Source organism: Acipenser ruthenus, chromosome 4 (genome assembly GCF_902713425.1).
Source record: "Acipenser ruthenus chromosome 4, fAciRut3.2 maternal haplotype, whole genome shotgun sequence".
Taxonomy (NCBI): Eukaryota; Metazoa; Chordata; class Actinopteri; order Acipenseriformes; family Acipenseridae; genus Acipenser; species Acipenser ruthenus.
In genome coordinates, this window is record NC_081192.1 from 51,072,116 (window position 1) to 51,091,203 (window position 19,088).

At 37.9% G+C, this 19,088-nt stretch overlaps 2 protein-coding genes across 5 annotated transcripts in view; one reads left to right on the forward strand and one right to left on the reverse strand.

Annotated features, from left to right (window-relative positions):
- Positions 1 to 2,258, forward strand: part of LOC117400593 (phosphatidate phosphatase LPIN2) — a 42,263-nt gene extending 40,005 nt beyond the window's left edge. For all 4 annotated transcript variants that reach the window (XM_059022527.1, XM_034000781.3, XM_034000779.3 and 1 more), the window contains exon 20: positions 1,450 to 2,258. In XM_059022527.1, coding sequence (XP_058878510.1) covers positions 1,450 to 1,594 — 145 coding nt within the window. In that variant the 3' untranslated portion in view covers positions 1,595 to 2,258. The remainder of the gene's footprint in view (positions 1 to 1,449) is intronic.
- Positions 2,259 to 4,178: 1,920 nt separating this feature from the next.
- LOC117399754 (EMILIN-2-like) overlaps positions 4,179 to 19,088 on the reverse strand; it is a 44,686-nt gene continuing 29,776 nt past the window's right edge. The window contains exons 5-9 of the mRNA XM_033999122.3: positions 9,193 to 9,501; positions 8,384 to 8,428; positions 8,240 to 8,287; positions 7,707 to 7,841; positions 4,179 to 5,925 (exon numbers count right to left, since the gene is read on the reverse strand). Of these exons, the coding sequence (XP_033855013.3) occupies positions 5,588 to 5,925; positions 7,707 to 7,841; positions 8,240 to 8,287; positions 8,384 to 8,428; positions 9,193 to 9,501 (875 nt within the window). The 3' untranslated portion in view covers positions 4,179 to 5,587. The remainder of the gene's footprint in view (positions 5,926 to 7,706; positions 7,842 to 8,239; positions 8,288 to 8,383; positions 8,429 to 9,192; positions 9,502 to 19,088) is intronic.

Sequence of the window (19,088 nt, forward strand, 5' to 3'; positions counted from 1 at the left end):
TATTATTTATTTCTTGGCATATGTGAAAGCTATAGCGAACGAAAGGGTGGGGCGGGGCTGGAGATGCCTAGTGAGTGCTTTGTTGATATGCAGGGCCTTTTAAACCTGTTTGACTGTGGGGGAAAAAAAAATACTTTTAAACAGCGTGTCTAAAATTAATTGCGCGTGTGAAAATAAATTGGACCTGACGTGCCTGACACGCACTTAATAAATTGACTGCAAAGGGTTAAATGTGTTGACGTGCTGTAAAACAACCCGGGAGCAGACTAGAGCCCTGAAAATGGCTCTGCAGTCAGAGACCCTCCCTGGTAATCTTGCGCTTCCTGGTCTTGTAAATTGCAAGTTTACAAAGAGCCAGGAGCAGATTCACCAGGAGGAACCTCTTCTTGGTGGGGTCATGAACAGGGTGCCCGAAAATAAAGAGTAGATGAAAAATGCAGCCAGAACTGCAGCATGAGGTTCTTTAAGAGGAGTGAGAACAGCTGCAGCCTGGCGCACAGAAAATAAATGTGAACCACCGACTCGGACTGTCCGCAGAAAGGGCATGCGGCGTCCGAGTCGGTAAAGTGACGCAGGATCTCTCCTGACGCGAGTGCTCCGTGCAGCACCCTCCATCCCAGGTCCTCAGCTCCTCTAGGGACCAAGGGGGAATACAGAGCTTCCCACTGGGGACTCTCGCTCTCCAGGGGTTGTAGGGGCTCCCGCCAAGCTGTGTCTCGGAGGAAGACGAGGGCGAGGAAATGGAGGGTGTGGAGCGTCATCGCGTACTGGGTTCTCCTCGACACGGATTAGAGGGTAATCAAGGAGAAATCCTGCTCAGTTTGTTCTCGAGGGGAGGCTAAGGAGGGTCCCTTGCCTTCGGCTGGATCAGCAGGACCGGAGAGTTGGGGCTGGGGAGCGAGGCCGGCTCTGCGGTCCTAAGGACCCCCTTGAGATACCTGACAGAGTCTGGGTGCAATGCTGCTTTGCACTCCTGGATCACTCGGCGGGCTGTTCTGATGATCCCCCGAGCCGCCCTGGCAACCAGCGACTCGGGAGTCAGCCACTCTGAGCGTTCACAATCCAGGGGATACCAGACTCTGGTCACTAGCCGAGACCATCTGCCTCTGCACCGTGGGGGATTCCAACACCTGCACACGAGTAGTTAGTAGTAGGTATAATTGTATTATTGTATGCAAACCAGTTTTAATACCGATTTCACACCAGGCTTTAACATGGAAAGAAGAGTGTATTACATTTGTCCTGTTCATTGTAATCTGTCCACAGGTCAGGGGGTACCAGTGTTGCTGCTGTTTTATTTACTTATGTAAACTATTTACCGTTCAGATGACATTATTGATAAATATGGCTAGCATATTATTGCATATTAACTTGTGGACAGTATCTGTCCAAGGGTTTATTTTGTAAATGCTTTAGTAATCATGTATAATATGTTTAATGTTTAAACAGGTACAGCAGACTGAGTGTGCTGGTTGAACACGTTTTCCCGTTGCTGAACAAAGAACAGAGCTCGGCTTTTGCTTTCCCCGAATTCAGCTCTTTCTGCTACTGGAGGGAACCAATTCTGGAGATTGACATGGAAGACTTGGCCTAAGTACGACATGCTGTTACTGAAGTTGGTGGATAAAATGAATATTCTCTTACCAAGGATTATTTCAGCCGATTTGTTGTAGTAAAGTCAGATCCTGTATTTTTAATAAGCAGTGATGGTCATAAAGGTATTTTCACAAATGGATAAAGACAAAAAGAACAGCGGGTGTCAGTAAGTTAAACTTTTATTTTTCTTTAGTACTGATTTAAAGCCTTTTTCAATCCACTAATTATTATATGCTGGTAATATCTGTTTTAATTTTGAACTACACAATGACAAAATACTAGTAAACACTGTACTGGTATCTGTCACCTAAAATTGCTTAAAAAAAAAAAAAAAAAATTATTAATATAATGCACAGCCAGCAAATTTCCGTTAGAAAAAACTAAATTTGAGGATTCTCCATTACCATAATATATAAAATGCGTATTAACAGCATATTTAAATAAGCTAAATAGTATTAAGAATATACAGTAAAGCTGTGTAGTAGTATCAGGTAAGGAATACTAGCTTGAGATAGTTTTGTTATTTTGCACTGCTGTAGTCGAAATGGGTCACAATGAAGAAATGTACTTTTGTAAAAGTGAATTCATATATACTTTCCACCCCTATTTAAAAAAAAAAAAAAAAAAAAAAAAAAAAAAATCAATTCAATTTTACGATTAACAGCTTGGCTGCCTTACATATTGAGCCAATTTGAGTCTTTGCAATTACGAATTATTTTTCACAATAAAGCGCAATCATTGTGTTTGTAATCAACAACTGCATTATTGGACTCCCTAAGTCCAGAGTGTACAACATTTAGTAATTGTTAAGACTTTCCTTATACAGTATACGCTGTATTTGTGCATCTGTTTGTCAGTGTTTCATGCCATTTAAATATGAAGAACTTTGTGTCTGGGCACTGCAAAGTGGACGTATTCTTTCTATGAAAGTAAGTCGTGTGATGACAACACACCAGTCTTATTTACTATGTCTTTACAGTTTAATAACAGTAATATAATACACAGTAAAACACTGTTGAGATTACTTTGGTTGTGCAATTGGTTATACTTTGATGTATTGTCTTCAGTTATTATTAAATACCTTTTGTTTAATTACTTTTATTTTCATACAAGAAAAGAGGTTTCTATGTTTTTCCTTTCCATGTAAAGTTTAGAGCTTGACAGCATTGTACTGCAGTGTTTACGATGTAAGCCAGGGGTGCAAAAATAAAAAGTTAACAAAAATAATGATCTTGAATTAATTTTTTTTTAACTATTATATATTATCTGTAAACCAGTTTCAATCATCCACCTGTACACATGCATGATTTCGAATGAGCGGATTTCCACTGATATTACGGGTGGCTGAAGCAGGTGAGTCTGCTGTGGAGTTCTCTGCTCAGAACGTTCTGCACTGCTCGTGAACTTTGCAGTTTAACTCGTCATATAATTGAATACTAATTAGTGAAGCACAATCTTTCTGTATTTTTTACAAGCATAAATGCTCCTGTAAACGTAAATAATAATCACAAAACTCATACTTTTGTTTTTCTTCTATTAGGCACAGCTCAATTTGTTTTTGTAACAACAATATCGGCTGGTTGAATATGTTATCCTGTGACTCGTTTCTCAAGTAAAAATGGAAGCATTTCAAAAGAAAAACAAAGGAGAAGTTTATAATAGTTATTATAGTTTTATCTTGAGGTTAATGTTTTTGATATTGTAAACATTTTAAATGGCACACATAACTATGCTGAGATGGGGAAGTAAATGTTAACATGATAAACATTTACAGCGCAGAGTATTTTGGATTTAGTACTTTGCCGAATAAAAAGCGAATAAGTGTTGTGGTGGAGTAGGGGGAGGAGCCAGAGAGGAACACCTGGCTCCAATTGAATTAGAAGGCCCTGCATAAAAAGGTTGGAAACCCTGCAGTCAGGGCTGAGGAAGCTGCATGTGCTAGGGAGACCTGTGTGGTCATACAAGGAGGTACTGCCTGTTCCTATATTTTCATGTACTGTGTGTTTGGGTAGCTGGTAAAGGCATAGCCGTACAGTGCGTTAGCGCTCCGTAAAAGAGTTGTTTTCTTTTGGTTTGTTTATTTTCATTTATTGTAAATAAATATGTGCAATGCTGCTAAAATCAAAGTCTCGGTGTTGGGCCAGTGTTTTTAAAGGGTGCAAATGAGCCTGAGTCGAGGGATTTGGCAGTGTGTTTCCGAAGAGATTACTAAACACTATCTTTCATTCTGTGCAGCCAAAGACATGTAATTAAAGGTTTTAAGAATTAGGCCTACTGTTTGATATTATGTCATAAACCAGCAGTTTGTCAGTCCCAAACTGTTGTGATATCAATGTTCTATAAACAGGAAAAAAAATGTAATTTGTTAATCAGATTATTCTGCCTTTCATTGCAACTGTAGTACCTTTCATTAGAGAGAAAATTGTTATGGGGTACTTGAGTTACAGTTTTAAAAAAAAAGTTGAAAACCACTGATGTAAGCTTTGCTTTAAGAGGGTATGCTTTCAAAGTGTAAAGTGCCAAAAAATATATAATTAATATCTAAACGTATGTACGAAAAACAATTCTACAACCTGTCATCCTTGTATGTTTGTTCTGATTTTAATTACAAAAAATACAAGAATTGCAGACATTTCAGCATTGCATGGAGCACCTACATTTAGAAAATATACAGTGGAGTACTAAAGTATTGACACTTATGTTTAATTCAAAATGTCATGTTGATATGATATTATTACTACTTGGCAAATAGGGATATGTAACTACTGCACTAACAGTAGTTTTCAGTTACGTTAAGACATGTAATAAAGGAAAATAATTAAATTTGTAGTCTTTGTTTTTAAGGTTGCATTTATTTTTTTTAGGTCGTACAATTCTAAACCTAATAAAGCAAGAAATTAAAGTTTTTAGCATAATTGAAATATTACAAGTATTGAAGAATTTTTATATGTACCTCAAACTTACAGTATACGCACACCCCAAGTGATCATTGTGAGCTTGAAAGGATAGGAAGGGGTCAATACTTTTGAGCACCACTGTAAAAAATCATTACTCATGCACTGTTTAGTAAGCAACTCTGACCCCTAGCATTTTCTCTGCATGGTAAAAGGAGGGATTGAAAATGACAGGTGGCACATTACTGCAAAGCTTAAACTGCACAGTGAGAATGTTTGTTATTTACCAAAAACACATTTACAAGCAGCAATAACTGCATTATTATGTTTGAACACTGCTAACACAAACATGCATAGCTTAGTTAAATAATAATAATAATAAAATGAGTCTTTTCGTTTATATATGTATGTGTATATATACAAAAGACATCAGTGACATGATTTTCAATTTTAAGGTATACAAACCTTTTTTTTCCCAAATACATCAAACAATACTGACATATGTATAATTTACAATAAATATAAAATATTGCTGCCCCTTTGGAAATAGATATCGATTTTTTTTATAAAAATCGATTTTACAGTACATTTGTAACAGTGAAAAATTGACATCTTGCATTTATGCATTTCTTTGAAATCAGGATAGTCAATACAGTTTTTTGAACATTCCTTGTAATGTAAGAAACATTATTTTGAAGTGATACACATGCTGCTTCACTTCACAAGAGTTGTCCCTTCCATGGAAATCCCTTGATTTTAAACAGACAACACTCTGCAATTTAGAAAGCTGCTGCTTTGCATCCAAGTGGTCTCTTCCAAATACAGTATGTATGACACTCAAAACAAGTATACAGCATAACACTTTTTAAGTAGTACAAACTATGTGGTTGCTTACAATCCATTGTCATTAACATGGCAACAAAACTCTTCAGCTAACTTTCAACATGTAAACAACCTGTGTGCTTTGGCAAAACAGGAGCAAGTGGTAAAGACAAAGACCATACAGATATAGGTTATATAGAAATATATTAGGACTCCGAAAAACATTCTTAGCTTATTTTTTTATCTAATGCTTTAGTCCACAGTTTTCTGCTGTGTTATTTGCGGGAGGGAGGTGGATACAGAAACACTCCACTATAAGTGGAGAAGATTTCATTTGACTGTGTGTATGCCAGTTTGCCTGCTGTTACTACAATACTCACTTCATCCCCCTGTTTCAAATTAAGAATCACATTGAACGTGCCGGTGCCTCCACAGGCCTGCTGACCCAGGCTAGGCTTATTGTATTCAAGCAGTTCTTTTCTGTAGCCAGATGTATCCAGACGAAGAACACTCTCGTGTGAGACGGACAGCACAGCTTCCACACGTTCATCCCGCTCTGGTACTAGAACTGCACTGATCAGGTACCGACCCCTACAGGGGGCAGTGAGGATACCTGCAATAAACAAGAGTTTGTATCTTAATTGTAACAATCCTAAGCGAGTACAGTGGAGCCAAAAGCAGCTATAGAAATGGCAAAATAAGGGCGGAATTCTCGCCAATAAAACTTAAGACAATGCGACCTGCAGTTTAGTTAAACTATCCTGCATTTTCTGCACACTAGAGGTCGTTATCTGACTAGAAACTGGTTTTGGTAGAGAAATACAGCGTTTCACCAGCAGGTGTCACACACTGAAGCTTGTGAAATACCAAATGTTTACATTGAGTTAGTGATTTTTATATTGTACGATTGTGGTAACAGCTTGAATATCCTGAAGCCCACAGTATATCAAGAAGTTAAGCAATGATTTTGCTGAAGAGATGGATAAATACAGCATGCTACAGCCCAAATGAAAACAGTTATGGTGATATTATATAAAATAACCATAAAGGCTGGAAAAAATAGATGAGGAGAATCTGCCAGGAATTCTAACTTAAATTGAACAACAATTGGTACAACAATTGAAAACATTGCCTAATAGTAAAAACAAATGTGTGTGTAACAGTAACAGTAAGCAGTGCAAATAACTAAATATCCCGCTTCTCATCTGATGTTTCATTTTTTGTTTCATATTTATTAAACCGAGAAGTAATGAACGGATTTCTTAACGCTGCATTTCCCAAGGGGGACAAAAGTTGACAGTGTACAGCAAAAATTAAAATTCTGTACTACGAGTGAGTACAGTAATTATGTTATGTATTATTTTATGAAAATAAAATTTTGTATTTTGTTGGTGACACAGAACTAGCATTGACCCACACCATTAAAAAAAGTATTAAATGCATTGTTCCTAGAATTATTTTTTGTAGCATCATGAAGCGGGTCTGCATGACTTGTGACAAGCAAGCTGGTGTATCACATATTTTTCTTTTTTTTGTTACATGATGGTGCAGCAATCTGCACATAAAAATTTACTTGCACAAAAAAAGATTCAACAAAATAATAGTAATCAATTGTGGATATGCAAAATAAAACATGATTGTGATTGTGATAAACTTCAAAGAAAGCAAGCAGTGGCAGCTAGCTATTATCTATACATTTTGGATAGACTACTATGCCATGTGTTTAGTATTTCCCTTGAGAAATTGTTCAGATACATATGTTCTGCACTATAGTAAGTTTGAGCATAAAAGAAAGTTATTGATATGCCTTGATATTTTTTGCATCCCACAGGTCATGATAGAGGTGGTTTGTACCTTTTATTATTAATATTAAAAAACACACACACAATTAAACATCTTGGGGTTAACAGCTACCATGGGTTCAAACAAAGTAAGTCAGTCAAGTGAAATCGATAAGAGAATCTTAATGGGAAAGTCAAGCTCAACAGATAAGTATTCAGTTATATAATTTAAGTTAAAATATCAGAAAATAGCAATAACCAGCAGTGTTTCCTTTCTTATTAGAAAACTGATATTAACTGAAGATATTTCTTGATTTCAGTGTAGTACTTGATTTGATAATGGAATGGCAACTGTAGTGCAAAACTGTTGCTTCTGATACATTAAACTACCTTTTAACTTTAACCTTAAACTACTATTTTAACTTTACATAGGCTGAGAAATAAATCCTGTCCTATTCAAAGTAAATAGTCAGCACAGCCCTATGAGTAATGTATTTTAACCTTCACCCTGTTAGCTTAGCAAAGACAACTGGAAACGTCACATACAGCCTTGATTCTGCTTCTGTCTTTCACTATTACAATGAACCCCTTTCCTCTTCAGGTGCACTGTTACCTGTGCGTGGGTTGTAATGGCCTCCATCATTCACGAGGACCTTGTTGAATCGGATCACTCCCACGTCTCCAGGGAAGGGCTTCTGAGTGAGACCGGCAGAAAAGGAGAAAGGCTCTGCCATGTCAAAGCTGCTGCCTACAAATAGAGAAAGCATGTTCATTCAGGAGACATTCAATACACTGCAGTGCATGGCTTTCAATGAATATAATATAGATATAAATCAAGTAGTTGTAAATCTCTTTTTTAGCATCGTTTGATAATCTTTCTTAGCCTCTGCAGTTCTCTTTTGTAAATGGACCTTCACTGATACTGCTGAAGGCACAGCATTCTAATATCACAGGCGCTCTTATCTTTTTACTATCCTCTGGGAGATCCCGCCCCAGAGTCCTTTTTTTATAACCTGCAGCTTTGTTCGGTGTTTATTTTTCAGTTAAGGTCGGGGTATCTGCTTTAGTAATACATGTCAAACTACAGTGCAGTGATTCAGCAGTTTAGTAGGACAGCAGCAGAGGTAAAAACACTTCAAACTTTACCTGGAATTACATTAGGTTTAAAAGATGTGGGCTTAAGAGGAGGACGGCCTATGGAAAAAAGAAAGAATCGATCAACAAAAGTGATTAAACATTTTGAATCACGGGGAAATATTGAATCAAATTGACTAGAAAATGCAAATTTACCTGGAATAACATCAGGCTTATAAGACGTGGGAGTAAGAAGATAACCTATGGGGAAAAAAGAGAGTTGATTAAACTTATAATAATATGAAGAAAGAAATAAGAAACCCATAACACTGCTGTGTATTCAAATGTGGTGCAAGCCTAGCAATGTTTTTCAAAAGCAGAGGCATGAGGATCTTGCACCATAGTTGAACACCCTTAAGTGTGCTATAGTACTTAAAATAGGGGCCCCGGCCCCACACCACCTCTCAAAATGATTTCTTTGTCACGTGAATTGGTTCTAAAAGGTCCAAGCCATGCTGGTATGGTGACTTATTTGCACAGGCTGGACCAAGGAGATTGATTTATCTTTCCTTGTCATTTTAAAATATAAAACAGTATATTAAGAATGTGATTTGGAGGAGAATGTGTAAGGAAAACCTCTTTCACTAATTGAAATACTGAGGCCAAGTCAAGAAATCAGTTCTTTACAACTTTATACCCCAAGGGAGAATACACATTTTTAGTGTTCTTATGTTTAATTGGTTTGAATGTGTGTGGAGCTTTAATATGCAGCAGTGGTCCTATTTTGAGGCAAAAAAGGGCAATTTTTCTGAGAGGTATAAACCAATTTTAACAATATATAAAACTATGACTAAACTGCAGTACTCATAACAATAAACACACTTATCCTATCTGCACCTAGAGTAAGTTATTTCATGTGAGTTTTTATCGTTAAAATTTGTACTGTTCCTTCTGTAGCCTTATTAAATAATACTAGCACACTTTATCAACCTTGAAACAAAATGTAACTAATTTTTTCCACTTACCTGGTGCTCCTGCAAACCCCTTAAAGTCTGGCATGAATCCATCAGTGCCTTCAGGGAGAACGGCCACTTTCTTTAGAACTGTCCCCGGAGGACCTGCTTCCCCAGTCTCCATCACCACCTCACGCTGTCTTGGAACTATGGGCACACGTGGCTTTGAGGTGACTGGCACATGTGGCCTGGCGGTTACTGGCACATGTGGCCTGGAAATGACCGGCACACGTTGTCTGGGAGGGCCTGGTTCATGTAGTATGGGAGTGATAGGACGGACTGGTGCTCTTGGCATTGTTGGGAGGCCTGTATCCCCTTTTTCTGCAGGTGGTGAAAAAAGAAAAAGGTAAGAATTGTGTAATATAGATCAATGAAAATATTGGAAACCTACCTGTGAAGCAAAGCGCTGGTATTATGCTGCAGTTAAAAAGTCTGATCCAGTCAAAGTGTATACATTTATTGACAGATAGATGATGAACATTAGTGCTCAGAGAAAAGCAAATACAGGGCAAAAAAATAAAACAATAATCTGCCCACACAGTATGAGCCAGTATTAATGTTAGTTTTCAACCCAATTTGATAATGGTTGCGATGGTGTTTTCTTAGTACAGCTTTGTCAAACATTATTGTTTTAAAACAAGTCTTTGATTTCGTTCAGAAAAAAAAGCCTTTTTAAATTTAGATTTGGATGTGTCACGCCATTCTAAGCAACTGGCTACTCCACTTTCATTTCTTAACTTTTTCAGTTTATTTATTTTTGTACAGGCTACTTATTTGGTTTTACAAATTAAAATATAATACATTTCCCAACTTTGTTTTGTGTAATCTTATGCATAGACATAGCTCCAAGGTGTTTAGTGTTGATGGTGGGTTTACGTCTAAATCTGCTTTCATAGAAATTAGATGCCCTAGTTCCTGCACTAACCAAGATATAAACAGATAACTGGTAGTGGGACGTGAAACTGGCCAAGATGCAGACCACAAAAAAAGCAACTGTAATAGCCCTCGTCCTGTAAGACCGTAGGCCTATTGAATTGTGGGGCTTCCCTGTAATGAACCGGGCAGAAATGAAAGACAAATGGTAGCTGCTTTGACACAGAATGCAAACAGAGAAAGTTTCCAGTTATCTCCTTCAAACCAGGGAAGAGCTGGGTCGCTTGGTTGCCTGCTGGCTGTTAAGCAATAAAGAAAATACATTCAGAACCATGACTATAAATTCAGTGTTAGTAGTTACATTAATCCACTGCACTAGAACTACCCCATTAATCAATGATCACAACCACCACACAAGAGACTCAAAGTAAAGAGAAAAAAGACTGTCTTTCAAAGGAGCAACACAAAGCATGTAACCAGAAGCCTGGTAGGAAACCTTTTAGCTGTGCAGGATAGGAAACCATCTTAGATATAAGCTGCAGGAAAATGTAACACTTACAGAAAAGACCTGGATAAGCACTGATGTAGGACTACTTAGTGTTACCTTTGGTATGGTCCTAAATTAGTGCTAATAGTGGTCTGTGAAACCAGCTTAGGGTATGCTGGTATGCTATTAAAGTACCAAACAATAAAAATGTTTACTGCTATATAGCATGCTCAAAGTATAGCAATGTGTCGAAAAGCAAAGATTAGTACCATCGTAAAACAAAAAATAGTAAGGTAAAGTATGACAAAAACATGCTGAAGGATGCTTAATTCATAGTATCAATCTAGTAAACTACCTTACATAGAAGCTTACTGATTTCAGCCTCTACGTTCCTGCTAGCCACTCGCCATGTTACCACAAGTGAAACGTTTTCCCTGTGGCTCAACTACTTTTCACCAAGTTCGCCACGGTGGCGAAGGCTTTGAAAAATGCGCTTGTGTAAGACTGCCAGTACGATTACTTTCAATGTGTGCTGGCAGATGAATCAATACAGACTGTTTAGTTTGATTTCATTTCGCCCAATGAAAGCCCTTTAGCTTATTCACGTAACATATATATGCCACAAACGTTGTGTTTGGCGGAAGGCAGAGGTTCTAATTAGAAATAGTTAGCGGACGGCGCTGCTTGTAAAAATTATTTTAAAAAAAAATAAATAAAAAAATCTGCATCCAAATTGAAAAATTCTTGACATTGAACAAAAATTGTACAGAAAATTTATTAGAATCATGTACCGAAAGATGTAGCTCAAGGAATACCAGTCACCCATGTACACAAAACTAAAATATGACCGTGATAGTCACAGGCAGGTGAAGCAGTCATGGTTTCAAACATACTTTCTGGTCCCGAAATAACATTTTCACAGACGGCAAGCCAGAAACATGCAGCTTCGAAAGATACGTTTTTTTTTTTGTTTTTTTTCCCCAATGTTTGCTAGCTCTAAAATGTGCTGAAATATATTTTGGAAATAGTAACAGTGGATTCCAAAGAGGAACAATTGAATAAAATAATAAATACATTTATTGTTTTAAAAGAAGGAATCGTTTATTGAGTTTTAATGTCAGAATCGGTGTATATTATTACTGTCAGTAGTCCCAAGTGAAAGAACACTGTAAAAAAAAAAAGATTTTTAAACACAATAGTGGCTGTACAATCCTATTGATATTAGTATATGCTTGTGAAACCCAGAGCTGCGGTTGGTCAGGGAGGCATTAATTTTAACAAACACTAATAGCACCGTCTAGTACCACGTCAGTCAGATTATGCAGTACATGAGTATCTCTGCAAAGCTATTCAGAATTTAGGAAATCTGTAATCTGTGGGACTAAGTTTGGCATTTATTTATTTTCATTTATTTATTTATTATTGTTTTTCTCCCCAATTTGAAATGTCCAATTATTTTTATTTCAACCCGGCTCACCGCTGCCACCCCCACGCTGACTCGGGAGAGATGAAGGCGAATACACTCTCTCCTCCAAAAAGTGTGTCGTCAGCCGCCCGCTTCTTTTCACTCTGCAGGCCCTCCATGCAGCCACCTCAGAGCTACAGCGTTGGAGGACCACGCAGCTCTGGGTAGCTTACAGGCAGGCCACCCTGGCCGACCTAAGCCCTCCACACCCCGGGTGCGCCCCCCCCTGCCGGTTGACTCCCGTCTACGACCGGCAGTGAAATAGCCTGGACCCGAACCGGCGACCTCCAGGCGGAGTGGCTTTATCAGATGCGCCACTCGGGAGCCCCTCTCTAGCGTTATTTTAAGATGACTGTGAACAAGACAGTAATCAATCAAATAACAGTATATCCAAACATTTTAACAAATCAATTATGTAACAAGATTAATCAATTTGATTAATTACTTGGTTTAGTTAATATTGAAATCCAAAAAAAAGAAAATGTAGTTGATGCAAAACTGTCATAGCTGTACCTGCGGGGCTTCACCATGTTTCACCGTGTGCAGAACGGGCTGTTTGACCGAACAACATGTTCCACGGCAGGAAGGTGGAATAGTTTCGTCAAATCAGGTTGTTCAATTCTGTCTCACGAAATTACGCCTTTAGGAGCATATAAAAGAGCAATCACATGACTTTAACACTACTGCCAGAGCGCTTGCTGTGTCCCGCCTCCAGATTGACAATCTGTCAGCTGTGATTTGCGAATTTGAGTTTTGATTGACATTCCACCAATACTACTTTGCTACGGTTTCTTTTTCTAATCACAGTAGATTAGACGACACCTCTATATTTTTTACTTCTAGTCATTAAAGTGGGCTCAGAAAAAAAAGAAAAAGGCAGAGCCCGGGTGCAGTTGCACCCCTTGCACCCCATCCAACCCAACCCCCCGGCCCCCCGCCGGTTTCCTGGTTTCTCTGGACTAGTCTGGTGATTGTTGAAGCAGAAAAATCTCATTCTCCAGTCAACTTTTCTTAGACAGGCCGCCTTCAATCATGCCGACAGCAACCAGGCAATCTTCATTACTCAAACTCAACTTTTGATGTTCTTGTGTTAATTAAAATCATGTATTTATACAGATTCTTAATCAACTCATTTTGACAATTTTAACTGAAATACCAAACACTGAGCACCTGGCATTTTTATGAAATCACATGACTTGCTCAGTATTTTGTTATCCCAAGGAACAATACTATTCAAACAATCAACAAACCTATCTGCTCACTATTTAAAATGTAAATAACATTATGTATGTGCCCAATGAGATATTGATGCAAAACTTAAGACTGTTGCGTTTTCATTGTGCATCAGTATATATATATATAATAATTTCTTTCTTTCTTAGCAGACGCCCTTATCCAGGGCGACTTACAAGATATCACATTATTTTTACATACAATTACCCATTTATACAGTCGGATTTTTACTGGAGCAATCTAGGTAAAGTACCTTGCTCAAGGGTACAGCAGCAGTGTCCCCACCGGGGATTGAACCCACAACCCTCCGGTCAAGATATATATATACAGTATTCAGACCCCTGATCATTTCTCTCATATTACTGAATTACAAATGGTACATTGAAATTTTGTTCTGTTTGATATTTTATTTTAAAACACAGAAACTCAAAATCAATTATTGTAAGGTGACATTGGTTTTATGTTTGGAAATATTCTTAAGAAAAATAAAAAACTGAAATATCTTGCTTACATAAGTATTCAACCCCTGTGCTCTGGAAGCTCCCAGTTTACACCGAAGAAAGAAATTGCCCTAACGAGGAGACAATTACCTTACCATTGGCCTCCACCTGTGAACCATTAAAGTTGCTGTCACATTTTCTGGGTAAAAAAACCACTGTTAAAGGATCATTGGTCAGGCTGTGAATCTGAAGGAAAATGAAGACCAAAGAGCATTCTACAGAAGTTAGAGATAAAGTAATACAAATGCATAGATTAGGGAAAGGGTACAAAATAATATCCAAGTGTTTGGATATCCCAAGTGAGCACAGTTCACTTGGGATATCCAAACACTTGGCACTGCCAAGAAAAGGCCGTCCCTCAAAACTCAGCGCTCAAACGAACATCTGATTTTTGTATCCGAATATATGTAAAAAAATATTAGTTTGAATATTCAGATATTTGTCCCAGCACTCATTTATTTAATACAAGATATTTTTTACGTGTCTTGATCTGTAAAGTTAACATCTGCTTGTTTAGAGACTGGAAACACTCCTGCTGTTGAAAATCACTGGCAATGTCACGTAGGTCGGGGGTGTTTTCATTCCCCAGCTGAGCTGAAATAAACTGTCTATTGTAATGCGAGGCACTCCAGGGAAATGAGTGATCATGATGTCATGGCTATGACCAAAAGTTTAGCATGACCTAGAAATTTTAGGATTGAGGTTTTATTCAACTTTATGAAGCAAAATTAGTTAATTATATACGGTGATGCACAACTTTTGGCCATAGCTGTACAGCAGCACATCTGAAAGAAGAAGCTTTCAGGGCTTAGAGTAGAAGTAGTGAGGAGAGCTTCCTAATTTAACTTTATAATCCTTGATAAAAAACCAGGCTCTAATTATAACATCCTCCTTCAACACAACAGTTTCCTTTGGAAATTCACCCCACTAAGTGTTAAGCTGCATCCACACTGGACAGGGCGACACGAGCAAAGTCGCCGATTGTCAGTCCACACCACACACGACTTGGAAACAATCCAAAAGACTGGAAATAAATACATGACCCCGCCCATGCATTCCTATTGGACATACAAGAGATGGGCTGTCCCATTACAAAACAGGTCTCGTTTTGATAAAAGGTTACCACCCTGACCTCCGGCAACTCTGTTGTAAAATAAATGTTGGACTTGTAAAATCTACAGATCAGAATTATTGAACATCCCTATATATCCAACAGTTTTATTGTTATCATTATTATTAGTAGTAATTGTACAGTTGTAGTCATATTCATTTTTATTTTTTTCGTGGTACCAGTAGTAGTAGTAGTAGTAGTAGTAGTAGTAGTCGTCTCATTTAAAACCCGATAAATCTCCAGCTGTCAGAAGACGGCTACACAACAGTAGTATAGTTGAACTCATATTTAACAATTATTTTATTGTTAATACATTTATATATACAACTTACTGCAATCTCAATTGTGTTTCTTTACAAATGCGCAGGTCACCACTTACCTTGTATTATTTACTTCTATTTAGTTTTTCCTTTTAAAAACTGACCGGTGAACTTGACAGAAAATGTTTTATAAATATGGCTCATAATCTTCAAAACTATGAGCTTGGTAATGTTGGGATGTGTCACATAGAACACAACCGCATTGCTGGCTTTGTTTTACAATGTATAGAATAGTAGGACCTCCATAATATTTTTGTTTGCTGAATCTCCACTTGATGCGTATATAAAGATCTTCTTGAAACCGATTTGTGCCACGGAACAATTTAGAGAACAAAACGTTATTTATCATAAAAACAAACAAACCAAAAAAAAAGAAAACCTTGCTTAAAATTAGGTCACATGTTCAAGTTGTGTGAATGCTGGACCTTTTTTGTGTCATTTTTAAAAGCCAGCAAAAGTGCCCATTTTTCATTTAAATACTGGGTATGTAGACTGCATATATGGTCCGGTTTATTTTTGCTTATTAATAAACCTATTTTTGTGCAACTTGCATAATTGGAAAGAAAATGTCTCTGTGCTGCTAAATGCACCACCTGCAAGCCACCCAGGCACTGTCTTTCTTCTGGATGTCTTTGTAGTCGTTCAATTTGCAATCATATAATAATGGATACTGCTGCACCTCATAAATTAACTTTTTTGTTTTGAGGCGTGACTTGTTTTGATGCATGACATGTTTTGAGGCATGTGTTTGACTTGTGTCAATGGTGTTAACCTTGCTTCCGATTGGTCAGTTCCATTCCAGTCGCGCAACGAAAAAAAAATAGAAACAGGTTCTATTTTAGCGACGCAAAATTTGCTTCCTTGATTCGCTTGCGTCCAGTGTGGATGCAGCTTTAGGTTAGTTATTCTGCAGTTAAACCCCACTGTCATGTGTGCTTGAGTTCATCATTTAATATACTGAAGCTTGTAGTCTGATATCACATATTATAGAAAATTAGCACATCTTACCAAACTGCTTTTGAAGTTTGTGTGTTGACACTTTGAGGAGCTGCATGTTATCACTTTGTTGAATGTTTATCTTGTTTAATTATATTCAAATCATTTTTGAACTGTTGTGGTGATGCTGATGACACCTTGGTCGACAATAAGCTTCTCCTAAGTGTTTTGGGTTTTAATACATACGCAATCTACTTCAGATCCAATATTAATGAGGTGTATAAATTAGTTATCACTATTAATGATGCCTCTAGCCATTACAAATCATACGAGTATGATGTATATGACTCAGTCTATAATGACTTGGCATTGTTTCGAAATGACATAGTCAAACCTCTTCAGAAAAAAATTACTTACAGTACTGTATATTTGACCAGTTATGCACAGTGAGTTAAAAACATTAACCATGTCACTAAGGGTCTCTCTATACTGACAATGAAATCTATAAAAGATAAAGCCTGGTTTCAATTAAGCCAACACCAGCATCGTATGCAACAACCTTAAACCCCATTATATACTTTTTCCAAGCATGTGATGCTTTAACTTTATCCACTCTGTTTATGAAATAGCAGTGACCCTCAGCCACCCTTCACGTATGCTTCCTTCCTAGTTTATTAGCCGGAAGATAGTTAAACATTGTTTTACCCTTCAGGTCAAATAAATGCTGACCTGTAGGAAGAGGTCACAGTCATAAAATTGGGTAGGTTTGTTTTCAATTTACACACAAACATATAGTCACACAGTATGTGTCTTTGTTCACCAGGAGAATCACATCAGTAATATTAAGAAAAACTATACAAGAGTGTACAAAAGTGCTAATTTATTTGAACAAGACATTTTCTGAACACAACAGAAAAAAACAGCTGTGAGTTCAGCATTAATCCAGCACAGGCTACAAGCGCCGTTTAAAATAGAACTGTGGTATAATATGCTTTTACGATTTGTCTTATTTACCTACCATAGAACATAGTAGGGGTGGCCAAACTTCCTGACCCTACGAGCCGCATACCAGCATTTTCATATGCAGTTCGATTGTTTTTACTGACTCAATTTGTTTGATTCATTCAGTTTAGTGAATCAATTCAACAGATTTGTTCGCTTGATTCACTAACGCGAAATAAATAAATCTTGCTGAATTACTTGGGTATGAAAATTTGTTTGAATGGCAAAAAGTCCAGAAATGATTGTCTAGGTGGTTGTGTTTACACATGAAATGGTATACAGTTAAAATAAAAATAAAAAATACTACATTTTAGTAAAAATCCTTAAGGAGAAAACTTAAGAGTATTAACTATTTATTTTAAACTGTCATTCAGCTTTAACAGCAACCTATTTAATAAACTGTAATTTACAACAAAAAAGTAACAGCTATAGTGTATGAAATTAAGGAGTAATAGTTGATTTCTTACTTTCCTTTTTATATCGCAATAATATGTGAGCAAGCGAGACTTCCAGGGTCCGATACATTTCTAACTACCTTGTATTCATATTGTAACGGCAGGGCAGCCACAACACAAGTTACCGGCCAAAATATGGACTTAATAATGGACTGGAGATGTGGTTGGGAATTTGCTGTGTTGGTGTGATGATGTGTTTCGTTCTGCACTGTTGTGAATGTGTTTCGCCAGCTAATCACTCTCCCTCTTTCCTTGAGCAGCCTGCCTGCCTGCCTGTCAGTTTCTGTGTGTGTGTGTGTGAATGCGAGGGGATACTGATGGGCCAATGGGTGATGAGTGGGCGGAGTCTGCGTCCACCAAAAGGAGAGGGGTATTGCTGCAGAACGCAGACTTGCACAGCGTAGCTCTCATAGGCAGCTCACACAGGGTAGTGCTGCATGCACAATTGTTGTTACCAAGTTAAGTTCTTACCGAGACATGTTTATATACCACATTTAACGTTAATTCTTTTTTTTGTGATCAAATATTTTTATTGGGGATATTACAAAAATACAAAGAAAAACATGAAGAGATTTTCCTTTTTCACCCTCTCCCTCCCTCGCCTCCCCTCCCACCCACCCACAAGGACCTCAGGGTCCTAAATTAATTTGGATTTAACAAAGGCTTAATAAGATCTGCTATGCTTTCCCAGGCTTGGACCGTCTTCTCTCTGGCATCATGGATCCGAGTGGTAGAAAGTTCTAAGTAAATAATATCAAGAAACATTAGGATCCATTGGCGCCAGGGAAGAGAGTGCGGCGGCTGCCAACGCAGAGCCACCATCTTTTTAGCTGTAGTAAGGCCAGCTAACCAAATGCATATCTGTTGTGGTGTTAAGTCAAGGGATGTATCATCATTCAACAAGAAAACCGGAGCGCAGCAAGGGATTATCTTTCCAAACATAGTAGACGACACCTGCTCCCAAAATGAAGCTATGACCAGGCACTCTATAAAGGTCTGAGTAAAAGGAATGGAATGCCAAGTTTATTTGAGAAGGTTCCGTTAAACTATCTCCCTGTGTGGTAGACAGGGCAAGCAAAGCTCTGTTCCTGTCCTCCCCTCACAAAACAAACTGTAGAAATCCCATGCAACAAGCATCCAATATAAGAGCTTGAGTTCCTTAGCCGTGGAACGAGAGGTGTCCTTCCTGGCTGCTGGAAGGCTAGCCTGGCAGTCTGAATATCTTAAAAGATTGAAAATAAGTGTGCAGGGCCTGTCTTTTGTTTTGGCGTGGTCAGACTAAATACAGTGAGCCCACATTATTTGAATGTCCATCCCAGTCAGGGTTGGGAACCACAATGGAAGTGATCTGGTCAAAAAGTCTACGGCGTCAGCACACTCAGCTCCCTCTTTGAAACCGATCAGATCTGCCATCTTAGCCTCAAACCGGTCGATCTTGATCTCATGAATAGCTATAGCCCTCTTGTTGCTATCTACTTGGTTGCAAAGAGTAGCAAAATCGGATTTAAGGGATTTAAATTCCTGAG